At 40.6% G+C, this 23,196-nt stretch overlaps 2 protein-coding genes across 2 annotated transcripts; both read right to left on the reverse strand.

Moving 5' to 3' along the window:
* Nucleotides 1-229: 229 nt before the first annotated feature.
* On the reverse strand, nucleotides 230-4,040 carry ppp6c (protein phosphatase 6, catalytic subunit). Its single transcript, XM_037753310.1, has 7 exons — nucleotides 3,833-4,040; nucleotides 2,473-2,568; nucleotides 2,254-2,319; nucleotides 1,934-2,075; nucleotides 1,748-1,827; nucleotides 1,448-1,657; nucleotides 230-1,354 (listed from the first exon to the last, which is right to left on the reverse strand). The coding sequence occupies exons 1-7, from the start codon at nucleotides 3,905-3,907 to the stop codon at nucleotides 1,106-1,108; spliced, it is 918 nt and encodes a 305-aa protein (XP_037609238.1). The 5' UTR covers nucleotides 3,908-4,040; the 3' UTR covers nucleotides 230-1,105.
* A 2,060-nt stretch (nucleotides 4,041-6,100) lies between these two features.
* LOC119478814 (stromelysin-3-like) lies at nucleotides 6,101-20,491 on the reverse strand. Its single transcript, XM_037753807.1, has 8 exons — nucleotides 20,289-20,491; nucleotides 15,699-15,988; nucleotides 12,598-12,741; nucleotides 10,394-10,527; nucleotides 10,048-10,262; nucleotides 9,525-9,729; nucleotides 8,704-8,964; nucleotides 6,101-8,593 (listed from the first exon to the last, which is right to left on the reverse strand). The coding sequence occupies exons 1-8, from the start codon at nucleotides 20,397-20,399 to the stop codon at nucleotides 8,466-8,468; spliced, it is 1,488 nt and encodes a 495-aa protein (XP_037609735.1). The 5' UTR covers nucleotides 20,400-20,491; the 3' UTR covers nucleotides 6,101-8,465.
* Between the last annotated feature and the right edge of the window lie 2,705 nt (nucleotides 20,492-23,196).

Below are 23,196 nucleotides of genomic sequence, written 5' to 3' on the forward strand. Positions count from 1 at the left end.
AATAGAACCATTCTCTGCTACAATACAACTACTGAGCTGAGCTATTCAAGAAAATGCACTATAAATTTTATTTTCAAATTTAAATATTGCTTATCATGTGATCGTAATGCATTCACTTGAGAAAAAATATTTGCATTGTTTTTTTCTGAATTAACGAGACTCAAAATCCCAAGAGAAGCTCACATTTACTTGAGAGCTCAATTTCGTGGAAGCAAACATGTCCCGTCTGTTTAGTTTAATCCAGTTTATTTTTGGTTTGGATTTGAGACATTGGGAGACGGACATAAAATGATGCATCTGAGATGTATTCAGGTTGGCTACGTGGTGACTCAAGAGACAAATGCACCACAGTTGCACCTATTATTCATAGGTTTTGTCAGTGCTGGATTTAACTAAACAGGCGGGACATGTTTTGCTTCCATGAAATCGAGCTCTTAAGTAAATGAGAGCTTCTCTTGGGATTTTGAGGTATCTCGTTAATTCAGAAAAACAGGGCAATATTGTTTTCTCAAGTGAATCCATCACGCTTCCGTATAAAAGTCACTGTTGCAGCAACAACTCATCACACTCTCATAAAAAATAGTCTGCAGTAACACATGATTAAAAAAAAACTTAAACTGACGCTTAAAAATGAAACCCACATTTAAGGCAGAATGCCGGAGGATGGCTCAGCAGCTGTTTATACAGTGAGTTACAGCAATTATCACAACAGTTTATTTCCTAATTCCAGTCATCCTGAGAGGAGAAAACTAGTCCAGTCTTTCAAAAGGCAACCATGACAAACTGCTACAATGATAAATAAAATATATATCACTTTATTTGAACATGTACTATTGGCAGTTACCACCAGTTTAAGTGTTTTATTTGCTTCAGTGGGATACATAACATCAAAATTAAACCATTCAACATTTTCTTATCATTAAAATATGAAGATATTTAAAAGGTATCATTTTCTAATCGGGGGGTAGAAGAGGATGTTTTTTTCCTTTATGACAGAACAAAGTGAGTGTGGTGCAAACAGACTGTAGCCTTGGAAGAAACTACTCAAGATGCTGTAGACCTGAAAGGAACGGTACTTCCATGAATTTCTTAAAATACATTATTATTAGAGGAAGTAGGGGGTGGTCGTTCGGGGAGGTATGACGCGCTCGGAGTCGGGCACGGCGCGGAACAGCTTGGGCTCTCGTCTGTTTACGTCCTTAAAGACCATGATGGACGCGATGTTTCCGCAGCGGTAGCAGTAGTTGGGCGCCGACCACACGGTCACCAGCTTCTCGTCGAACATGAACTTGTAGCCTTCGTGAACCAGCTGATGTGCGCGGCAGATGAGCTTCAGATTGTTGATGTGCACAAACTAAAACAAAATATGAGCACTTTCAATCAACCGGTTGTTACGGGTGTTTAAACTTTCCATTCATTAGTTTCAAATGTTGACGACACAACGTACCTCATTAGTAACCTTGGAGCCGAACAGCCAGCCTGCGCCTCGTGGACTGATAGCCCAGGTGTCCACATCCTCTGGATCTGACCACACAAGATCACAGAAGGCCCCCTTGTGGGGAATCTCCTGGTTGCGTTCAATGGTGCGGATCTGGTCCAACGTCTTGATGTCAGGTGAAAGACCGCCATGGACACACAGCACCTGCTCATCTATCAACTGGGATTAGAGATTAAAAAAGGTCATTAGAAAATAAGTTCTTGAAATGTTATTATGCAACCAGTGTGAAAGAACCATGAATGAACTTACAGCCGCCACAGTCAGCATGTCAAACACTTTTGTGCAATACCGCCAGGCATTTGCGTTTCCATATTTTGTTTGGCACTCATCTAAAAATATAAGCAGAACATACATCATGGCAGCACGGTTTGATGAGCTTGTGAAACAGAAAACATTTGCTTATATAAAAAGTAACAGTGAAGCACTTTTACCTACCGTAAAAGCCGTACACTTGTGTTATTTGTCTGCTTTCGTGGTTTCCACGTAGAAGTGTGATACGATCCGGCCACTTTGCTTTTAAAGCTAGCAGATGTGTAAATGTCTCCAAGCTATAATATCCTCTGTCTACAAAGTCTCCCTAGAGGACGGAAAAGAAGACACCATCAGACCCTCCATGTATTCATTCAAAACACAACTCCAGGATACAGGGCAGATACATATCTGAACAACCGGGGTACAGAATAATTGTTGTTACTTTCAACCTGTTTGTTACTTGCCAATAAGCTCAAGAAATCAAGAAAACTTAAGTCACTTACCATGAAAATGTAATTTGTGTCTGGAACTTGGCCTCCAGTTCTGAAGAGCTCGCATAGATCATAAAACTAGACGGGGACATTAAAGAGAATTTATTCTTGTGGATTAATTTAAAAACCCACAAAAAACAGACAATGATTGTTCAAAAGTGTCCCAGTATTAGCAATATAATAAAAAAAAAAACTTTGGAGGGGTGAGAGCAAGAAATCAGTTAGGCCTACCTGACCATGAATATCTCCACAAACAGTAACCGGAGTAGAGACCGGCTGAACGTTTGATTCTTCCAGCAGTAGATCACAAACATAATCACATAATCTCTGGAAAAAGTAACATGACAGTAGTTAGTAGTGGTCAAAGTCATGCTGTTACAATACAAATTCATAACAGTGCGACACTGCTAGCTTACTGGTGAACTATTTTTTATCCATTATCAGGGTCTGAAATTAACCTTTTTCCTCACCTGCCACTGTGGCAGGTCACTGAACATTTCTACCGGCCACTCGTGTTTTTTTGTCTGCCACTTCTGAAATCTAGGTAGAACGCTTTAAAATTGTTAACACTGAGTCAGTGGTACCAGACCGTAGAATTATGGAATATATCATGTAACCTTAATCCATAACTGTATTTGGTAACACTTCATTGTACAGGTCCACAAATTTCATGGTAATTAGGAGATAATTAGCAAGTTATCTATTTGAAATTTCTTTGGAATTACTGCCAAATTACCCCAATATTTACCTCAAAATGTATTAATTTAATGTTTATAATAAAGTTATTTTCAATCAATTTATAGGTAAATATTGGGGTAATTTGGCAGTGATTCCAAAGAAATTTCAAATAGGTTACTTGCTAATTATCACCTAATCACCATGAAATGTGTGGACCTGTAAAATGAAGTGTTACCATATATTTAATTTAGGCTTTAGAATTGCTTTTTAAAAATAATATTTCGTAATATAAGGAAAACCTGTCTGCCATGGTGGCAGGTGACCTGAAATTTTCACCTGCCACAGTCAACATTAACCCTGTTATTTGGCAGGTGGCAGGTGCTTATTTCATTCCCTGGATTAAATGCACAGGAAAGTATTACAGAAAAACAATATATCATTGCTGACTGCTGACATGATCAGGTTTCAACAACAAACAGTAACGTCACTGCTCCCCTTAACAAGTATTTTAGTGCTTTAATTATATAAAAGCTCCATATATAAAGTAAGTATGTAAGTATGTATGGTGGGTAACTATTCACCTAACTAACTACTGGTGTAGACTGCTGACGTCACTCGATGACGCTAGGCTATGAACCAATCATAACAGTTAGCCGTTAGCTAGCTAGTAGCAGCTAGTAGCTAGCATTTAGTAGCTAGTAGCTTCCTCTTTGACTCTCCTGTCCTGATTTAAAGGAGTTTGTTAGCCGACGATCTCTATTATTATTGCTGGTAAAATTCGCATAAAAATAACAACAAACTTTACCACATTAAAGTAAAACAACTACCGCTAACTAGCCGATATTAGCTCGTTGAACAGACGTTAGCTACCCGTTAGCTTAATAATCCATTAATATCAGAGGCTTCAGCTCACCTTTAGGTCGTTCTCCGGCAGGTATTTGCAGTGTCTGGCTATCTCAACGTACTTATCAAGGTCTAAAGGCGCCATTATCACAAAACCAGGAGATTAAATATAATAGTTAGCGAGCTGTAGTTCCTTTTCTTCCTCTTCTTCTTCACCGCTCCTTCATCTTCAGCTCTCCTCGCCGGTGTCAAGTCAACTAAGGTAACCACATCCGGGAGGAGCCTTCAAAATAAAACTCTACACCAACGAAACAGTCTTCTATTAATAGAGAACAACATAATTAAGTAGAGTATGTTATACAAGAGCGATATTTAAAGGTCCCATATTATAAAAAAGTGAGATTTTCATGTTTTCTTTTATTATAAAGCAGGCTTAAATCCTATATACAACAAGTTATACAACAGCTGTGTACTATCTGTACTTCCATATGGTGCTGAGTGCTGGAGAATGACTGAAAAAGACATAGGCAAGCTTTCTAGCTTTCACAATACCCGCCTCAGAAAGATCATGAGGATATTCTGGCCTAGAAAGATCACAAACCATGAACTACACCAAACGACAGGGTGCTTGGACATGAAACAATATTGATAAGAAGGAGATGGAGATGGCTTGGACATGTATTAAGGAAACCATCTGATGACATGAAAAAAGTGGCATTGTGTTGGACACCGGAGGGAAAACGCAAAAGAGGGAGGCCCAAAACAACCTTTAGGCGAACCATCGAAGGAGAAATGAAGACGAGAAGATACAGCTGGAACAGCATTGAGAAGAAAGCAAACAACAGAGGTGAGTGGAGATCCTTAGTCCTTGCCCTATGTGCCACCAGGCGCAACAAGGACTAAGTAAGTAAGTAAATCCTATATAAATACTGTGAAAGTATCGAAACACTCAATCCACAGGGAAATTCACACAGCCCGTATTCAGAAACTGTGCGTTTGAAACAAGCCGTTAAGATTTCTATCCATTTTTGATGTCACAAATATACAATATATTTAGACCATTTCACAGTTTTAAACATAAACATTCTATATGTGTCCCAGTTTATTTATTTTTATACATTTACACCACGAACAAAACCTAAAAGAAGGTTTACTTGTATTTTGCGGGACAGTTCTGAAGAAATGGAACAGATATCCAACTGAGTTTTAAAGGTCCCATATTGTAAAAAGTGAGATTTTCATGTCTTTTTATATTATAAAGCAGGTTTATTAAGTGTGATATAAATACTGTAAACTATCAAAAAGCTCAATATACAGAGAAATACACACAGCCCGTATTCAGAAACTGTGCGTTTGAAACAAGCCGTTAGGATTTCTGCCCATTTGTGATGTAATGAATATACAATATTTAGATCCTTGACACAATTTTAAACGTAAAACATTCTAAATGTGTCCCAGTTTATTTCCTGGTTGCAGTGTATGTGAATGTCATCAGCTGACAAGAAGTACACATGGACCCAAGCTGTTGCCTAGCAACGTTAATGTAATTCTGTTGCAATTCCGTTAAAATGCACTAAAACGGAGCGTTTCAGACAGAGGGTAAATACAGGTATATTCAGGCAGACAGTATGAGGAAAATAAAGTTTTTTTTAACATTAAAGCATGTAAACATGTTCTAGTAGAAACACAAAATACAAGTATGAACCTGAAAATGAGCACGATATGGGACCTTTAATGCATTTTACAGCAGTTGTTTGTTTTGGAAACGTTTGAAGAAAATGCCAGTAGCTGTTTTTAAACTTTTATTTCGAAGGGATCATTAAAGTGGCGTTATCGCCGGTTAACTTTATGCCCTGTGTTTGGTGTGCAAGGCAAATGCAACAGCTCCCCCTGCTGATACAATGTCAACTGTCTCTTCCACAATAACAGCTTAGTGGTAAACATGAGCCTGGAACTGTTTGCATAGACCAGTGGTCAGCAACCTTTACTATCAAAAGAGACATTTTAGGCAAAAAAAACAAACAAAAATCTGTCTGGAGCCGCAAAACTTTTGAGCATTGTGATGAAGGTAACACCGTTTATAGTCTAAGTATATAGAATATAAGTCTAATGCAGTGAGGGCCAAAGAGCAAATGTACTACGGAGTATTAGGGCCACATTGAGGGGGAAAACATCTGAGATTTCCAGAATAAAGTCATAATATTACGAGAATAAAGTCATAACTTTACGAAAAAAAGAGTCATAATATTCTGAGAAAAAAGTTGGAATATTACGAGAATGAAGTCATAACTTTATGAGAAAAAAAAGTCGTAATATTACAAGAATAAAGTCGTAGAAATAGGAAAAGCAAGGTCATTTTTTATTTTTGGGTTTTATTGTCAACAAAAAACTTTACAGATGTATTCACATAGCAAATAATTATTAAAAAAAACAATTGAATATTACAGCCGCAAGCGACAGTTCACGGGTTCAAACCTTTTTTTCACTCACCAGAAGAAAGCAGCTGAATTGCCAAAATCAAAGCCGCGAGCAGCAATGAGCAAAGTCACTTCTGCTGGTTTAATTCTGACGAGTGAGACCAATCACACACTGGTTTCATCTTTATAATGTATGCAGCCTTTCAGTAATTGCATACTCAAAGTCATATTTCTTGGCATTTTGGGGACATGTTTCAATAGATCAATTTAAAATATCCAGCAAGTTTGGTGATGTTTGTACAAACTGTTATTGATTTACGGCCAAATTTGCACCAGGCCCATGCACATGTTTGGAACTGATGACGCCCCTTTAGAGCGATTTTCAAAATATTGAATTGATACATGTCCTTTTAAAGCCCTTTTGGGGCTTGAACCCTAATAATAATTATAATAATAATAATATCAATAATAAACCAGCAAAAACTCAATAGGTTTCTGCCTCTAATATAAGGCAATATAAGGCCTAATAAAGGCAAACAGATCAGTATATGTTTAAAGTACATCAAAATAACATGGACATGTTGACACTGAACTGCTGTTTTTGCAGACACATTACAGTGTATTTTACAAGTCAATGCAATAATCAGTGTCCTGCACTGATTACAAACAGTAACACTTTGAATACAAAATAACTGATAAAAAATAAACTCGTATGATTTATATCAGACCACATTATGATGTCAGCCAACTATAATATGGTTTTCAACAGTCTGAGAATGATACAGTCTCAGAGCGTTTTCTAATGAAGACACAATAACAATCAGAGAACTGAAACACTTCAACAGATAATTATCGTATACGGCTCTATGAAATGCACAAAAAGAATACACTGAACAGTGAAAAGAACAGATTTGTTGAATGTGTGTAATACATGAGGTACTGGTTTACCTTGGCTATAGAACTTTAAATAGCACCTTAAATGTTCAAAGATGTAGCACCCATTGATTCTTGACATGCTGCATTGAATTTAGAGAAAGAATTGACCCAGAGTTGATTTTTCAGTACTTTTTCAGTAATGATATTGTTCTCCTGTTGCATTTGTGACAGATCACCTACAGTGCAAACAAGCAAAAGACAACAACTCTTTACCGCAGTTAGTGCCATGATAACTATTCGTCTATCTTCAAACTAAATACTAGACCGGAAGGCTTTTGTAAATAATTACATTGCAAAAGTGAGTCATTTCCGGACTGGTCCTAATTCCGCTTGTATAGATTCTGCAGAGATAAATGGTTTATGTTTGAGGTTGTAACAGGCGCCTGCAAGCACAAAAAACCTAATGACTAAAACCAAAGGAAACAGAGGAAGCAGTCAAATGAGATTAGCACGTTTTGGAAATAATAAAAAAAAGGCCAAGATATGTATATATGTAAGGCTAAGCAGAGGTAACGTGTATGCCTCCAAAACTGCAGAGCTCTTCTGTGTATAATGCCAACAATGAACAATGAAATGGTTGAAGCTAGTGCCCAGGTGGCACTGACCGAATCCGTTATTATGCTTCAGCCAAGATGCACGTAAACATCTTCATGAACCTACGCGGAGAAGGGTGTTATGGGTAGCCGTAGGTCATGGAGGAGCAAACACACACATCTCCAAACTCTCAACAGCGTGTAGTGCGGACCTGCACATCAATCAAGCTTGTTGATTGATCCAACACATTGTTGGGAAGTCACACTGTAAAAGACAGAAGGTGTCATATCCTGTACAGATTGTAAAGCCCCCTGAGGCAAATTTGTGATTTTGGGCTATACAAATAAACTTGGGTTAGAAGCAGTGGGCTGCTGTTGGGGTTCAGTGTCTCGCTCAAGGACACTTCGACAGACAGTAGGAGCCGGGGATCTAACCGCCAACCTTGAAGGTTGAAGGACAATCATTCTACCCACTGAGCTACAGCCGCCCCACTAACGGTTCACTAGTTCACAGTTAGTTCGTCATTCATTCTTCATTTGTTCCCTGGTTACTACTCAAAATGTTGTGTCCCTTACTGTAACATGCTACCCATGTATTTTCAAATGCAAATTCATTGTTTAAAAAAAAGAAATTGTTTGCAACGGGCAGTGAGTTTTGCAAGAGTTTGATGTACTTAAATGTGTTTTGAGTCAATCTTAATGAAATACATCAGCCTTGCGTATATTTCCGAAACAGACAGAATGTACTGTACGGTGAGTTAAGCTGAAAAGTCCCTCCACTGCTCTTCACATGTTCAGCAGATGCATGTGTATGAACTTATTTGGACAGAGAGGCAGAACAGCCAAAGAAATCCGTGCCGATGCTGCGGGGGTAGCCTTTCAGCACCTTCAACGCCACGGGGTCAAACTTCCAGTATCGCAGCCCGCTCAGGAAATTGGCGTAGCCTGTCAGAGGGCGAGAGAAGGCAACAGTCAATTGTAGACGCTTACGAGTCACTTAGCCAGAGGCAAAAAAAAACAAATGTGAAAGTACTTTTTCTGATCCCAGTTCTCACCGTATCGGTCCCGAAAGGCTGCATCAATCTTGGAGGGCATTCCTCCCCACTTGTGCATGCTGCGAGGATGGACGTAATCGACTCGATTCTCCTGAGGATCGAAGGGCCAGTAGGAAGCAGACTTGAAGAGGTAGACTCTCTCCACACGGTCCTCTTCCCACTTCAAAGCTGCTTGGATATCTGTGACAGGAAGACCCAGCTGCGACACTGAATCTGGTCCTGTAATCTTCCTCTCAGCGTCAAACACCCAGTAGCTTTCACCTGTCATGGTAAGAAGATAGAATTAAAACCCCAAATTTGAACCTCATTTATCTGGACCTTATATGTCATAGACTAGAGCCAACGATCATTGATTTTGTTGGCTGAAATGACAACTGTCACCAGCAGATTTTATCAGCTGTAGCTGAGTTAATTGACGCACACTCAGTTGGTTGGCTGAGAACTCTTTTTAATGTTTTAATGTTTCCTGACTCATTTTTAAAATGAGAACCACATACAGGGGTCTTAAATATGTTATCGAGCATTTTTCTTATCTTTATTCAAGAGCATGGTTTTTCAATTTGAGATCCTGACTCATTGATTTCACATTCAGATTTTGTAATGCCCTGAAAACCCTGTCCTCACACTTAACCTGCCCCTGCTTGCACTTGGATTTGCTCTGCTTCAGCTCAAACTGTACGCTTACACTCAGGACTGTGAACTCAGAACTATGACTTCAACTGCTGTTGTTGTTTTTTTGTATGTTTCAACAAGTTTTCATCAGTTAGCACACAAGCATTTTCTTCAGAAAATGTAGCCTTTTTAAATTCAGAATTTCCAACCTTGGAAGAACCAGATGTTGCCAGACTTGTCTTCATACGCAGCATCGATGTGGTCAGGGATGCCTCTCCAGTGGCGTGAAGCCAAGGCTGGATAGCCAGCTTGTAGCTGCCCATCACGGATACGCCAAACATATCGAGACTTAAAGAAGAAGAGCTCTCCCCTGATCATGGACACGGCGTCAAAGTTTGTTCTGCAGGCGTCCAGCTGGGGCACAACGACAAACGACAGCACATATTTTTGTCTTTGGACTCGATATGAATCTGTATCTTAAAATACAGTGCATGTAGCTGTGAGGTCCATTAGGCCTGACAATGTGCAATGTCTGCGCAATTCCCAATTCTTCCAATAGTAGGAAAAACTGTTGTTTAATCATCATGTTGGCTAAAATGTTGGTGACATTCTTTTGTAAACAAACAAAGTAAGCAAAAATGATTGAAGTCATGTCCATATATATCGTACGATAAGTTGATAACGTAATTATTGTGACAGGCCTGAGGTCCATTCCCAGTATTATTGACTCACCGTTCCAATGTCAATCTCATTGGTCTCCGTCATCTCGGGTTGTGCGTGCCGAGGCGGGCCGTACAGATACTGGATGCCCCTCTTGTCATCCTCGCCGAGCTGCACGGGGTAGGAGTCGCTGTAGAAAGGATTCATCACGGCATCCGGCTCCAGGGAGTGCTGCAGGCCGAGGACGTGGCCAAACTCATGAGCTGCCACTTGTGGGAGATCTGTGCCTAAACAGGACAGCAAAGGATAAAAATTAGTTGTTGAATCTATTATTCTTTAGTTTTAAAGACAAAACATTTAAATCCAGGTTGTTCCAACATAAAACAAGATCTCTGTTTACCTCAAAGCATGTACTCACCCACATCGTTGCCCACTACCCAATGCTCATCATAGTCAAAGTGGACTTCGCCCTCTCGGTGTGTCCTGGGGAAAAAGGCGTGGGCGAGGATACCTCCGGGACCATCGAACGGTAAACTGTCCCCATGCCAGTACCTGCACAAGCGTTTTGTGATTCTAATTAATAGTCTCTTGCAAGCTTATGTTATATAGCAGAGGTAAACCTTTCATGAAGTCGTCTTATTATTAAAATACCTTTGTGTAAAAGGCCTCATCAGCTCTTTGAATGGCTTGTTATAGAGCCACGACCACAAATACTTGTACAGGTTTAGTTACAGGTCAGAGTGTTATTTATTATGATAAAGCTCAGGAACCTGGAGATGATAATACACAGAGCTGCTTTGTTCAAAGATCACATCACACTAACTCTATAATGATCCATGTTAATCATCCAGTCACTTCATGCTGGTACAAGCCTGTAATGTGGTGTTATGTTGGGGTACCATGACAAGGGTTGGATAACATTTTGCAGTTTGCTCTGCTGTATAACGTCCATATCGTATTGTATTCATAACACGAGTAGAGATGGGTATTGTTAGCAATTTGACGCCACATCATCAGAGTGAAGACTCCAGTCAATGGGGCCTTCCTTCTTGACTTCCTTTTTTTCTAATTTAATCTATAAAATACAGTCCATAACAGCAGTTATAAAAGTAACTAGGTCAAGATTTGAACAACAAAAGGGCTTGGCAGAGAAGTTATGTGACTGTAATGTGGGAGCACACAGTGAAGCAAAAGATATGACGGAAGTATCGTAAACCAAATGCCAAAATGACTCATCTAGGTTGATAAAAACGTAGCTGGAGGCACGCTATTTAAAACTGCCAAACAAGTCCTGTACTGCAATCATTCATGTGGGTAATCTGCTCTTGAGCTTGGCTGGGATACATCTGGTTTACTTTTTCCTGGGTCACTCTGACAAAAGGATCAAAGAGTTTCATGTCTGGGTCAGATTACAGAGATCTTTCTGCCGACCCTGGGTCTGTATTACACATACAGTACATATAAACGTATTTTGTTTTTTTTTACCATTGGTTATACATATTTCTCTATACTGAGTTTTCAAAACTCTTCACACAGCACAACAGCAGTCAATGTGGAGAACTTTTTATTGCTTTGACACAAAATGCATTCAATGACTATCATTTTATGAATAGTTTCCTCACTCAAACTCAACCACCACCAAAACTCTTTACACTCCAGTAGTACATTTTTACATACATATTGTATTATCAGGCCATTAAATAGGCGTTATCAGTCGCTATAAGCATCATAGATGTGGGTCATTAGGGGCCTACTATGTCTACTACGTTGCAAAAGTGAAAGTGAAACTTAAAAGAAACACACTCTAACATGTAAAACTAAATGAAACGTCACGTTTTGAACACAAACAAAAAGTCTTCTTTAGGTTTAGACAATAAAACTACAACTTATTTATGTTTAGGCAATAAAACTACAACTTCTTTAGGTTTAGGCAACAAAACTACAACTTCTTTATGTTTAGGCAATAAAACTACAACTTCTTTAGGTTTAAGCAATAAAACTACAACTTCTTTAGGTTTAGGTAACAAAACTACAACTTCTTTATGTTTAGGCAACAAAACTACAACTTCTTTAGGTTTAAGCAATAAAACTACAACTTCTTTAGGTTTAAGCAATAAAACTACAACTTCTTTATGTTTAGGCAACAAAACTACAACTTCTTTAGGTTTAGGCAACAAAACTACAACTTCTTTATGTTTAGGCAATAAAACTACAACTTCTTTAGGTTTAGGCAACAAAGCTACAACTTCTTTAGGTTTAGGCAATAAAACTACAACTTCTTTAGGTTTAGGCAACAAAAATACAACTTCTTTGGCTTAAGCCATAACTACAACTTCTTTAGGTTTAGGTAACAAAACTACAACTTATTTATGTTTAGGCAATAAAAATACAACTTCTTTAGGTTTAGGCAATAAAACTACAACTTCTTTAGGTTTAGGCAATAAAAATACAACTTCTTTAGGTTTAGGCAATACAACTACAACTTCTTTAGGTTTAGGCAATAAAAATACAACTTCTTTAGGAAGTTTATTCTCTGAAATCTACTTTATCATGGAGCCAAGTAGTGCCTATTAACAACCTTCCTGTGTGTTGTTGTGTTGCTTGCCGGTGTACCTTTCTTACCTGCTGAAGTCAATAATGATGTCAGCTTTCTCAGTGGTGACCTCTCCGAACGTCAGAGGAGTCACTGCACTCCACACGCCAAACGCCTCCTGGAAGATTTGACGCACTTTGCCCTCACTCATCTGCCAGGGGAAACGCATAATTCTACACACAAACACACACACACACACACACACACACAAAACAATGCTGTATTAGAGAGCACTCATGAAAAAAAACAGGGTAACATTTCATTTTACAGGTCTGCAAATTTCCTGGTAATTAGGTGATGATTAGCAAGTAACCTATTTGGAATTTCTTTGGAATTACCTCAATATTTACCTCAAAATTGATCGTAAATTACTTAATTATAAACATTATATAATAATTATATGCTAAAATAGCATATAATTGTTAAAATAGGGCCCATAGGCTTGAGAAGCGGCTGCACTTCATCGGAGGTGGAAAAAACAAAACTTCAGTTCAGGTAAGCTTAACAAAATTGAAACTTTCGTCCCACACCAGTGTGTGTTGTAGCTATAGAAAAGGTGCATTGACTTCAAAAAGCATTACTAAAAATCAACAACGGGGATAATGAATACACGGTAATCATTCCAATCAGTGCTTATCTTGTGATATAGTAAGAGAATGGGCTCTTTCTTATTGTTCAGCTGTGTGGACAAGCTCAGGCAGGACAGACAGGATCTGATATGAACCGCTGACAATGTTAAAGGACTTCCCCATGCACACCAAACAGATGGTAAGCTCTGTGTGCTGCAGTGTAAGGAAAAAGCTTGAATCCAAATTAAAATGAAAAGACAGTAACCATACTGCCTTGATGTGGTGTACACAGTTACAATAACCACAGGGTAGTTTTAATTGATGCTCTTGGATAAGCTCTACTCACACAATACATAATAAAATTGGTGTTTTGTCTCTAATATTCTGCATTTGTCCTTCAATAATCACTGATTTTCAGTGTAAAATAATGAGTTGTCAAGTCTTGCATTTTGACGGGCTTACATCAGTGTTGTTTTTCGCCACGCTGGCAGCTGAAGAAGGACATTAAAGCTTCAGTAGGCAGTATATTTTTGGCATCATTGGGCAAGAATTCCATAATAACCTTTCAGCATATTGTAATTCAAGTGTTCTGAGAGATAACTAGACTTCTGCTCCTCCTCATGGCTCTGTTTTCAGGCTTTAAAAAATCTAGCCTGTGACGGGAGACTTTGACCAATCACAGGTCATTTCATTGAGAGAGCGTTCCTATTGGCTGTGCTCCGGTCATGTGACCGGAACTTGGCGTTCCTTCACCGGGTTTCACAATGGCAGGGTCAAACTTTCTAATTTTACAGCTAAACTGTGCACTACAAGATGATTCTGAAAACATTTGAGGAGAGAAATAGGCATTACAGTAACATAATATTGATTCATATTTGATCAGCGCTGCCTAGTTTGACCGTTTGGTCGGAGTTCGCGAGTGATTGACAGCCGGCTCTCATAGACGGCAGCTGCACAGCAGACCTCAGATCAGCTCTTACTGCTTGTTTTCCTCCGGTATTTGAAATCTTGCAGATGCAGTTAGGAGCACCGGAGGACACAGAGGCAGAGCCAGATGTTTTTTTTCAGGTTACCTGTTTCATGTACTACTGTAGCGACCGTTAACTTTTTTTAATCGTATTTGCTCCAATCTCGTCTACTTCAGCTTTAATACATGTAAATGGTTAAACACATAGTGTTCTTCCCGCATGTTAATGGTTAACCAGATCACCCATGTGTGCAACAGGCCTTGTTACTTGTGGTTGACAACATTGCCAGTTGTGTTAAAAAGGGAAACCCAGCTAAGTTGGAAGCACTAACACCATTACTACTGCCTATTTATGGATGCTTTCTCAAACAGTTACACTGGTAAAGCCTACAGAGGCAGAGCACTCTGCTTTTGTCACACTGACCCCCCTGGTAAACACATACATAACAACATCTCTACAATAATAATTATGAATCCATTCATTTTAATTACAGGAGGATTCCACAATTTATGAGGTGGCTGGCGATTCTGTCTTTTTTGCTGCTTTGACAAACTGATCTACAAACAATTTACACCACAAGCCTTCGTGTGAAACTACAACGTAAACACATTTTCCTGTAAATAACCATTAGCTCGCCATCTCCACCCCCCTCTCTCATCCTAGTTCCAGACATGATGAGGTTCATGGCAAACAAAAAAAAAAAGCTTTGTTTTGTTCCATCAAGTGTTCCTCAGATAAATATGAATTTGCTTTTCATGAGATGATGACAGTCAGACATCTAGAGGCTTAACAGAGCTGTTGATTTGTCTTGTAGTGTTTACACACTTGGTCCCTTTCAGCCCTCCAAACAAACTCAGACCTCTGAGTCGCTTCAAGTCCGTGTTGCAGTTCGTTTAACCTGTACATCGTGAACACAACGCGCTACTACCGATACTTCGGTACCAAGTTGATGCAAAAATTCTGAAGACGTTACGATACTCGTTGTTCTACAGTACCGTTTGTACCGTTGTGGCTCAAGACTAATGGAGTCCTGTCTTCTTGGGGACAAAATAAAATGTGTTTGGATTTAAGTGAGAAACTTGAGTAAGAACAGTTTTTTGAAGGAGATGTTTTTACAGCTTTTACAATATAAAATAGAGACACTATGCATGGACATTTTACGACCAGCACTTGAGAAGAGCCTTTCTGTCTGTATCAAAGAAATCCAGATAACAGCAGCTGTAGACTATAAACTGGCCGATACAGCTTTAAGAGCCTGCACACGCTCCCATGAGGGCAATCAGTTTTTGGCTGATGATCACTTTTTGGCACGACACCGGAGACGCCAAACACACAGCCACCCGACGTTAAAGATCAAAGTAAGCACGCTACACATTTTTAAGGTCATCTTTTCTTGTAAAATGTCCGGTGTAATCGGTAACACCTGTGCTGTCACAAGTTTATTAACCATTGGGAAAATTTCCTCATCGTCACTTACATCCCTAACATCCATCAAACCATCCAGCAATGCATTCAGGATTAAAAGACAGTGACAACAGCAGTGGTAAACCACTGAACAAAGCCACGTACTTACAGAGTATTTGTGTTTCTTACTTGTAAGTGAGGTGAGTCTTCTCCCAGCGCCCTCCGAACAGCGCATATCGTTTCTTGCGCTGCTGTCTGCTCAGGCCTCCCTTCTTCTTATTCTTCAGGTTATAGTACGACAGGCCGACCTGCGTTAAGGTGGGATAGTCTGGGACTCCACAGCGAGGACGCTTCCACAGCTCTGTGTCATTTTTGGATGCCGACTTGACAGACTTGAAATGGTAATCTTCATTTAACGTGTCCTGTTCGTGTTTTCCCCTCTTCTTCAGACCAACGTGACCGTTGCCGTGAGGCGATACCTTCAGACAAAGGCACAGTCATTGAGTTCATCATACAGAAACAGGGTCTTTATTAACCTATAATCTTTAAGGTGTTGCTTAGATACGAGGGAAGCAACATCATCAGACAGCGCATTGTGTCAGTTCAGCTCTTACGCCTTCTCACCTCAAGTGTGACGGTTAATGTGGAATTGTGAAAACCCCCGTACCCGTATGGCTGTGAATTTTTGACTGTCGTCTTCTGCTACGCTCTCCAAGCTACTCAACCATCACACACGGACCCAAACTGTTACAAACCACATTGCTTGGCAGAAGAATGAATTTCTTATCTGTATATAATTGCATTTGTTATGAAACCTTGCCAAGTATGAAGTAACAACGCCCCTTAGCTGTTGTAAAAATGACTGTAAATCACAGCCTCTTGTGGTTTATTGCTTGATTAAATTCTGTTATCTAAAGGACCAATATGTATTTACTGTAATAAATCATAAAATGACCATGATATATCAGCAAATATTCACAAAGAGAGGTGAATTAGGGGCATGTTTGCTTGAAAGATGACTGAAACAATTGATTGACTTAACTAAAGCCAGTTTTCAACAATCTCTCCACAACATACACAACGATGGACTCGGGGTTGAAGAGGTTTTAACCACTTCAACAAAACTGAAGCCACAGGCTTAGCGGAGCTGAGTGACAGATCTAAGGCAAGTGTGCGGGCAAGAAGCAAGTTTTCATAAAGATATCAACACAAAGTCACATGCCATTGAGACAAAGCTTTGTGTATGCTCAGGGGGGGAATCCTGGAGATGGAGCTAACATGTCACCACAGGACCCTGCGGTTGCTGCATATCGCCCGAATTGACTTGCTCAAGCTTCAACCCAAATTAAGTGCTGAGCCCATCTACAGAAGGGAGCATTGTAGTTTTATTCAATAGGTGGCATCTGTTACATCTGTTACAAATGTGTAAATACAATGTGTGCATGCAGGTGTGAACATGCACATGATTGGAAAAATGTGCACCACACACAGATACACACATGAATCTATTCTGCAAACCTCCACAAAAGCTGCATCGCACACAAAGTGAGCAGATGTCTGGAAATTCCCTGGTGGGTCATGACATCAGGTCGTCTGCAGTATACCACAGGGAGGGTGTTTTTCAAGGATGCTGATCTGGCATTACTGGGATTGACTAACTTTACGACTTGCAATTACAGAAAAAACTGTAGCAGAATCTGATCTGACTTTCTAATTCACCACCACAAACATGATAAGATCTACTACCACAGATGGCAGAGATAAAGTAGTCAAAACTTGAGATAAATGATGTGCACATTGGAAGAAATCTGGGTAAATATTTAGAGGGGAACTACGCCCATTTTCAAAATGCATACATGTTATTGCTGTGGTCTAAAGTTGGGCAAACACTGAACGATTTTAGCCCGTTTCTGGCCCGAATTTGAATACACACAACTCCTTTTAGAGTCGGACCGAATTTCAGCTTCGTCGGGCGCCGTTTGCCGTGAAGTGTAGAGGGGGGCCGAGGATCAATCAACTCCTGACAAGTCGGAAATTTTGGTCGACCGACCACAGGCTCTCACACAGTTGAAGCCACGAGTTGATTCCCCAACATCAGTGCCTTTTTTCTACTCTTTTTACAGCAATCACAGCGTAGCTATCAAGATAACAATGTACAATAGATATAGTAAAACATAGCCAGCTTCTGCAAAGTGGACAAGCCATACTGTCCAGCACATGTGAGCACATAAATCGTGAGCTTTGGCTTTACATCGCTAACGATCTACTCGTACAGTCAGAGTAGGAAGCACACAACAACATTTCTAAAATGGTACAGTGCGTGCACAGCTTTAGACAGTCCAAAAATATGAGTAAACATGAACAACTCTCTCCCAAATCCAAAAGCCTGAGGGCAAAAACTCTAACTGATGATGTCATAGGGTATAAAGTCTGGGACACTGAGAGAACCCAGGGGAATGTTCTGAGTATATGGGAACATTTTCTGTTTCACAACTGGGTACAAAGAAGAAAACAAACATTTGTGTGAGTCCACAAAATCAGTCTCTCATTCATTGTCTACGGAGGAGCTCCAGACTTTATACCCTACGACATCACAAGTTTGAGACTTACTTCTCTGGTTTCTGGCTTTGAGAGAGAGAGAGGAGCTCATGTTAACAAATATTGATTGAACTCTCCTCAGCCATGGAAATAACAGATGGGAATTCCTAATTTAGGTGGTGTTCCCCTTTAACCGCAAAAATTCCCAGCTATCAGCGGGCGTTCTGTGTTTTGCACACAAACGGACTGATTATGCCAAGCGGAGGAAATATTTGCAGGATAAAAGAGGATTAGCATGAATGGAGATGACAGACTGATCCTCTACTGTAAACATCGCTCGCTAAACCTCTTCAGTTAACAAGATCAATCAGAGATTGTCTACACTTGTGAGAGCTACCGTACTGCTGACAGTAAACAGTATATAGATACAGGTATTCACATCATTCATTCGTGCTGCTCAGCCTCATCACAGTATTTATTTACTGTACCAGAGCTGGGACCTTTCATCTATCTCCAGATTAGATACTATCACGATACTTGGGTGCGACTTTTAAGTATTCAATATTATGATTTATTGCGATATTGTGACACTCGACCATGGGAAAAAGTTGAATCATACACTTCTAGGGACTTTTACTTTGGAAAATATCTAAATGAATACAATAAAATGTTTGATTTTCAGCATGTATGTAGTTAAATATATAAGTCATTGTCAGAAATTGTTTATTACATTTATTCCACCAACTCAAAAATCAAAGACATTTCCCTCACAAATTAGTGGTATTTTCTCCTCTAACGGACAATGTTTTAAACGTGGTAAAGTAATAGAGTAAATAGTACAATATTTCCCCCTGAAATGTAGTGGAGTAGAATTAGCAGTAGCAGAAAATGGAAATACCCAAGTTAAGTACAAGTACTTCAAAATTGTACATCAATACAGTACTTGAATAATGTACTTAGTTATCTTCCAACACTGACTGTTGAGTAAGCGGATGAACAAACTCAGGATTACATAATGACTAACAATGTTTGATAGTGTTGTGTTGTCGTCCTGTTTGGCAGTGCTGTCCTTGGTGAGGTTGCTCAGCCGCTGGGTGTCTGTTTGCCGGATGTGTTTCTTTCTTTCTAAGTAGCTATCTGCTGTTTTTCTCCAGTTCCTCCGAGTCAGCAAATAAGCAAAGTTTTTATAAACACCACCAGTTGCCAGATGACTTGCCTCTGCCTGCTTAATCTGACTCCCACTGTTGACAGCTATACCGGAAAGCAGCAGGGCTGCCATCAATGAAGCTGCAGAAACTAATGTTGTCCTATTTGGGCAATGACATACAGTACAGCCTACAGTTCAATGACATAGCATGCATAATGCTTTATTTGTTTTTTACTGCAAGAAAAGGAAGGTTTGATTCCTTTCCATTTATAAACTACAGTTTCTCATTCATAGGAATACTCATCCACAAATGAACTGAAAATGTATTACCACTACAGGAGCAGTGAGGTACCCTGCAGGGTTAATAATGATTTCAGCTGTCAGATATTTCATGGTAGCAGCTCGAGCGTATGATTTTGAGGAACAAAAGCATTTACACAGTAGTCAGTGGCCGAACCCTGTTTGAACTAAATGCTGCCATGCCAGCTTTGTATGAAAGGGACAGGAGTTTGGAGTTGTTGAAGAAGAAGAAGAAGAAGAAGAAGAAGAATATACTTTATTGATCCCTGAAGGGAAATTACATTTTTTCATTCTGTTGTTAGTTAAAAACACATTACACACATGCACAAACAGGACCTATTTACACATGCATTAATGGATGCATTAATGTCAGAGTGAGGGGAGCTGCCCAGGAAATGCACCAAGAGCAGTTGGAGGTTTGGTGCCTTGCTCAACGGCAGTGCCCATGAGGCAAACTGGTACCTCTCCAGCTACCCTCCAATTCCCAATTTTCTGCCGCTCTTTTAAAATAACTGTGCAGAACACAGTTTCCCCTCACTTCATTTTTAGCCAACTTTATGAGTTGTATGAGAATTATGTCATGAAACATACAGCTGCATCTAGCTACTGACATGACAATACATGAAAAACATGAATGCATATGCAATTATTTTGTCTTTTACTCATCTCTCGTCACACACAGCATCCTCTTGTGTCTCTATACCTGCTCAACATTGTGTGAGCTCCGTGCGTAAAGTTCCCTTTACGCCTCTGTGCCACTCTGCGTAAAGCTCACAAGTCTGTGTTGGACTCACCTGTAGCTGCTTGTACCTGCTGGCTGGCCGCTCGTGCACCGGCAGAGAATGAATGCAGAGGAAAAAGTGCAAAGGTAAGATGCAAAACACGAGCGTGCCAGTCTGCATCATGTTGTCCCAGAAGGGCTCAGATTTGAGAGAGAGAGGAGGAAGCTGGATGAGTGCTGGTGGTGCAGGAGGAGGACGCTGAGTGGAGGAATGAATCACGGCGCAGAATTCTCTTTGTCTTCTTCAAATGACACTTCTTGCGAGCTCCCACGTGCTCAAATGTACTACAACACGTGATTTAACCCCTTTAACTCCAAATGCACGACGATAAATGTTTAGTGCAGTAAAAAGTTGGCTGCATGGCTGGCTATCAAAAAGCCTATTTGAGTAGTAAATGTAGCTGCTTAGTTTCATTCCACCAGTAAATGAGACACTCGCTGGATTTTAGCCGAGTACCTATTGAAATTAAAATTATTATTAAAGCTGCAAGCAGCGATGATAGGGCCCTCACACCTTCGGGCACATCGGGGTGACTTGTGGGACGCTGGTCGACTCAGCCCTACATTTCTGTGACCATCGGACACTGCACGCACAACTTAGACGTTATTTCCTGCATGGATTCCAGGCCTATAGAAAGGAGGCTGTGTCACGCATCATCAACGCGTCATATCTTTGGGGGTATAACACATGCGCAGTAAAATCTGGTCTGCCCTCGCCGAAATTGAGCCAATCGCAGCGCACGACCGCAACTTCAGTTACAATGTGCATGCGTTACACCCCACACCCCAAGACCCCTTTCCATAGGCCTTGCGTGGATTGAGTGGCACAGGAAATGACGGATCTCCCTGTGCCACTTCCTGTGTCCACTATGTGGCGCTAGAGAACAGGTGCTAAACGTGCATTTTGTTGCTCTATAACACGTTTTTTTGAGGGGCTAAACATGCTCAGAAACTAATGACTCAGAATTGGTGAAATAAGAATGTGAGGAGAGGAGGTCGTGTTGATCTGGCTCTATCTATTCGGCGTAAAGAGGAGGTTGTGTTGCTCTGACTCTATCTATTTGGCGTGGAGAGAAGGTCGTGTTGCTCTGGCACTATCTATTCAGCGTGGAGAGGAGGTTGTGTTGCTCTGGCTCTATATATTTGCTGGGGAGAGGAGGTCGTGTTGCTCTGGCTCTATCTATTTGGCGTGGAGAGGAGGTTGTGTTGCTCTGGCTCTATCTATTCGGCGTGGTGAGGAGGTTGTGTTGCTCTGGCTCTATATATTTGCTGTGGAGAGGAGGTTGTGTTGCTCTGGCTCCATCTATTTGGCGTGGAGATGAGGTTGTGTTGCTCTGGCTCTATATATTTGCCATGGACAGGAGGACTTGTCTCTCTGGCTCTATCTATTTTGGCGTGGAGAGGAGGTCGTGTTGCTCTGGCTCCATCTATTTGGCGTGGAGAGGAGGTTGTGTTGCTCTGGCTCTATCTGTTTGGCATGGAGAGGAGGTTGTGTTGGTCTGGCTCCATCTATTTGGCGTGGAGAGGAGGTCGTGTTGCTCTGGCTCCATCTATTTGGCGTGGAGAGGAGGTCGTGTTGCTCTGGCTCTATCTATTTGGCGTGGAGAGGATTAGTGAGGGAAAAGCACACTGGCTCTCTAGTTGAGGGGAGTGGAGCATGGCAGGGGGTTTTGTCAAATGGAGGACAGCAACACCGGCTGAAACGTTGACGCTCCTGACATCTTACATCTCTAGCGGTGGCATGAATGGAGGAGGCTCTGGGGTAAAAAGTTCAGAATTGTAAATCTGTCAGAGGTGGGATCAAAATAAGTCAGAATCGCTGAGTTTGCAGGAAAATAATGAGTTTTGGGCATTTTGCCCACCGAGGGGTAAAGAACATGAAAGAGAATTATGAACGAAGCTCATGATATATAAGGAGGACTGGTTTGTCATGAAGGTGAGTCCTCCGTTCAAACTAACGACTCGTGTTTGTTTTTTGGTGACAGAAATAAACACTTTTGCATCGAGATCTTTTGACTTCTCTCGACCAATTTTTTTAAACAGATTTTTTTTTAAATAGTTTTAATTATTATAACGATAAAAATGCTGAAGGAGGACGCCTTATCTTTTGCTGGCCCAAGGTCGGGATTCAACAATGTTGTTACTCTGTACACACGACATCTACTGGAAGGGGGATCCCTCCTCTGTTACTCTTCCTGAGGTTTCTTCCAGTTTTTTCTTTTTTCCTGTTAAAGGTTTTAGGAGTTAAAGGAGTTTTTCCTCATCCAATGAGAGGGTTGCACTGTTAAGGACAGAGGGAGTCGTGCCTCCTGAGCCTCCTGAGCCTCCTGAGTCTCCTGAGCCTCCTGAGGCAAATTAGTGATTTTGGGCAATACAAATAAAATCGACTTGACTTGAGGAATTCCTCTAATCACTTTCAATCCATTCAAAATACTTTATTCGTCCCTCACGGGGCAATTCAAGCACGTTAGTCAGCAACCACAGAGCCATCTGCTGATCAAACTCGCTGTGATTCAGCTCTACAGGTTAACCACAGCTTGTGTGATGAACAATGGATTCTCTTTCCTACTGTCGAGGTTTCCTCTTGTGATGTGTAAAACAAGCTGCTCGTCTCGTCTTCTAACATATCCGCTCGTCTCTTTTGTCTAGCTTTAATGTTTGCAGGGGGGGTAGTAAAATCAGACCAGCTGCTGCCCTGTCTGGAGGGCAACTCAGTGCCGGTTCTTTGTGCAGGAGAGACGACTTCAGATCGACAGGAGTGGAAAATGTCTGGCTGGTAGATTGAAGATCCACGACGGCTAACTAGAAACAATTCATCATGCACTGCTTCCGTGCTGACAGTTGGAAACTCCTTTGACGGAGTGAGATCACTGTCTAATAACTGGGTGTTGTTGGAGCTCGATGACAGGTTCAGTAGACAC

This window comes from Sebastes umbrosus, chromosome 19 (assembly GCF_015220745.1).
Source record: "Sebastes umbrosus isolate fSebUmb1 chromosome 19, fSebUmb1.pri, whole genome shotgun sequence".
Taxonomy (NCBI): Eukaryota; Metazoa; Chordata; class Actinopteri; order Perciformes; family Sebastidae; genus Sebastes; species Sebastes umbrosus.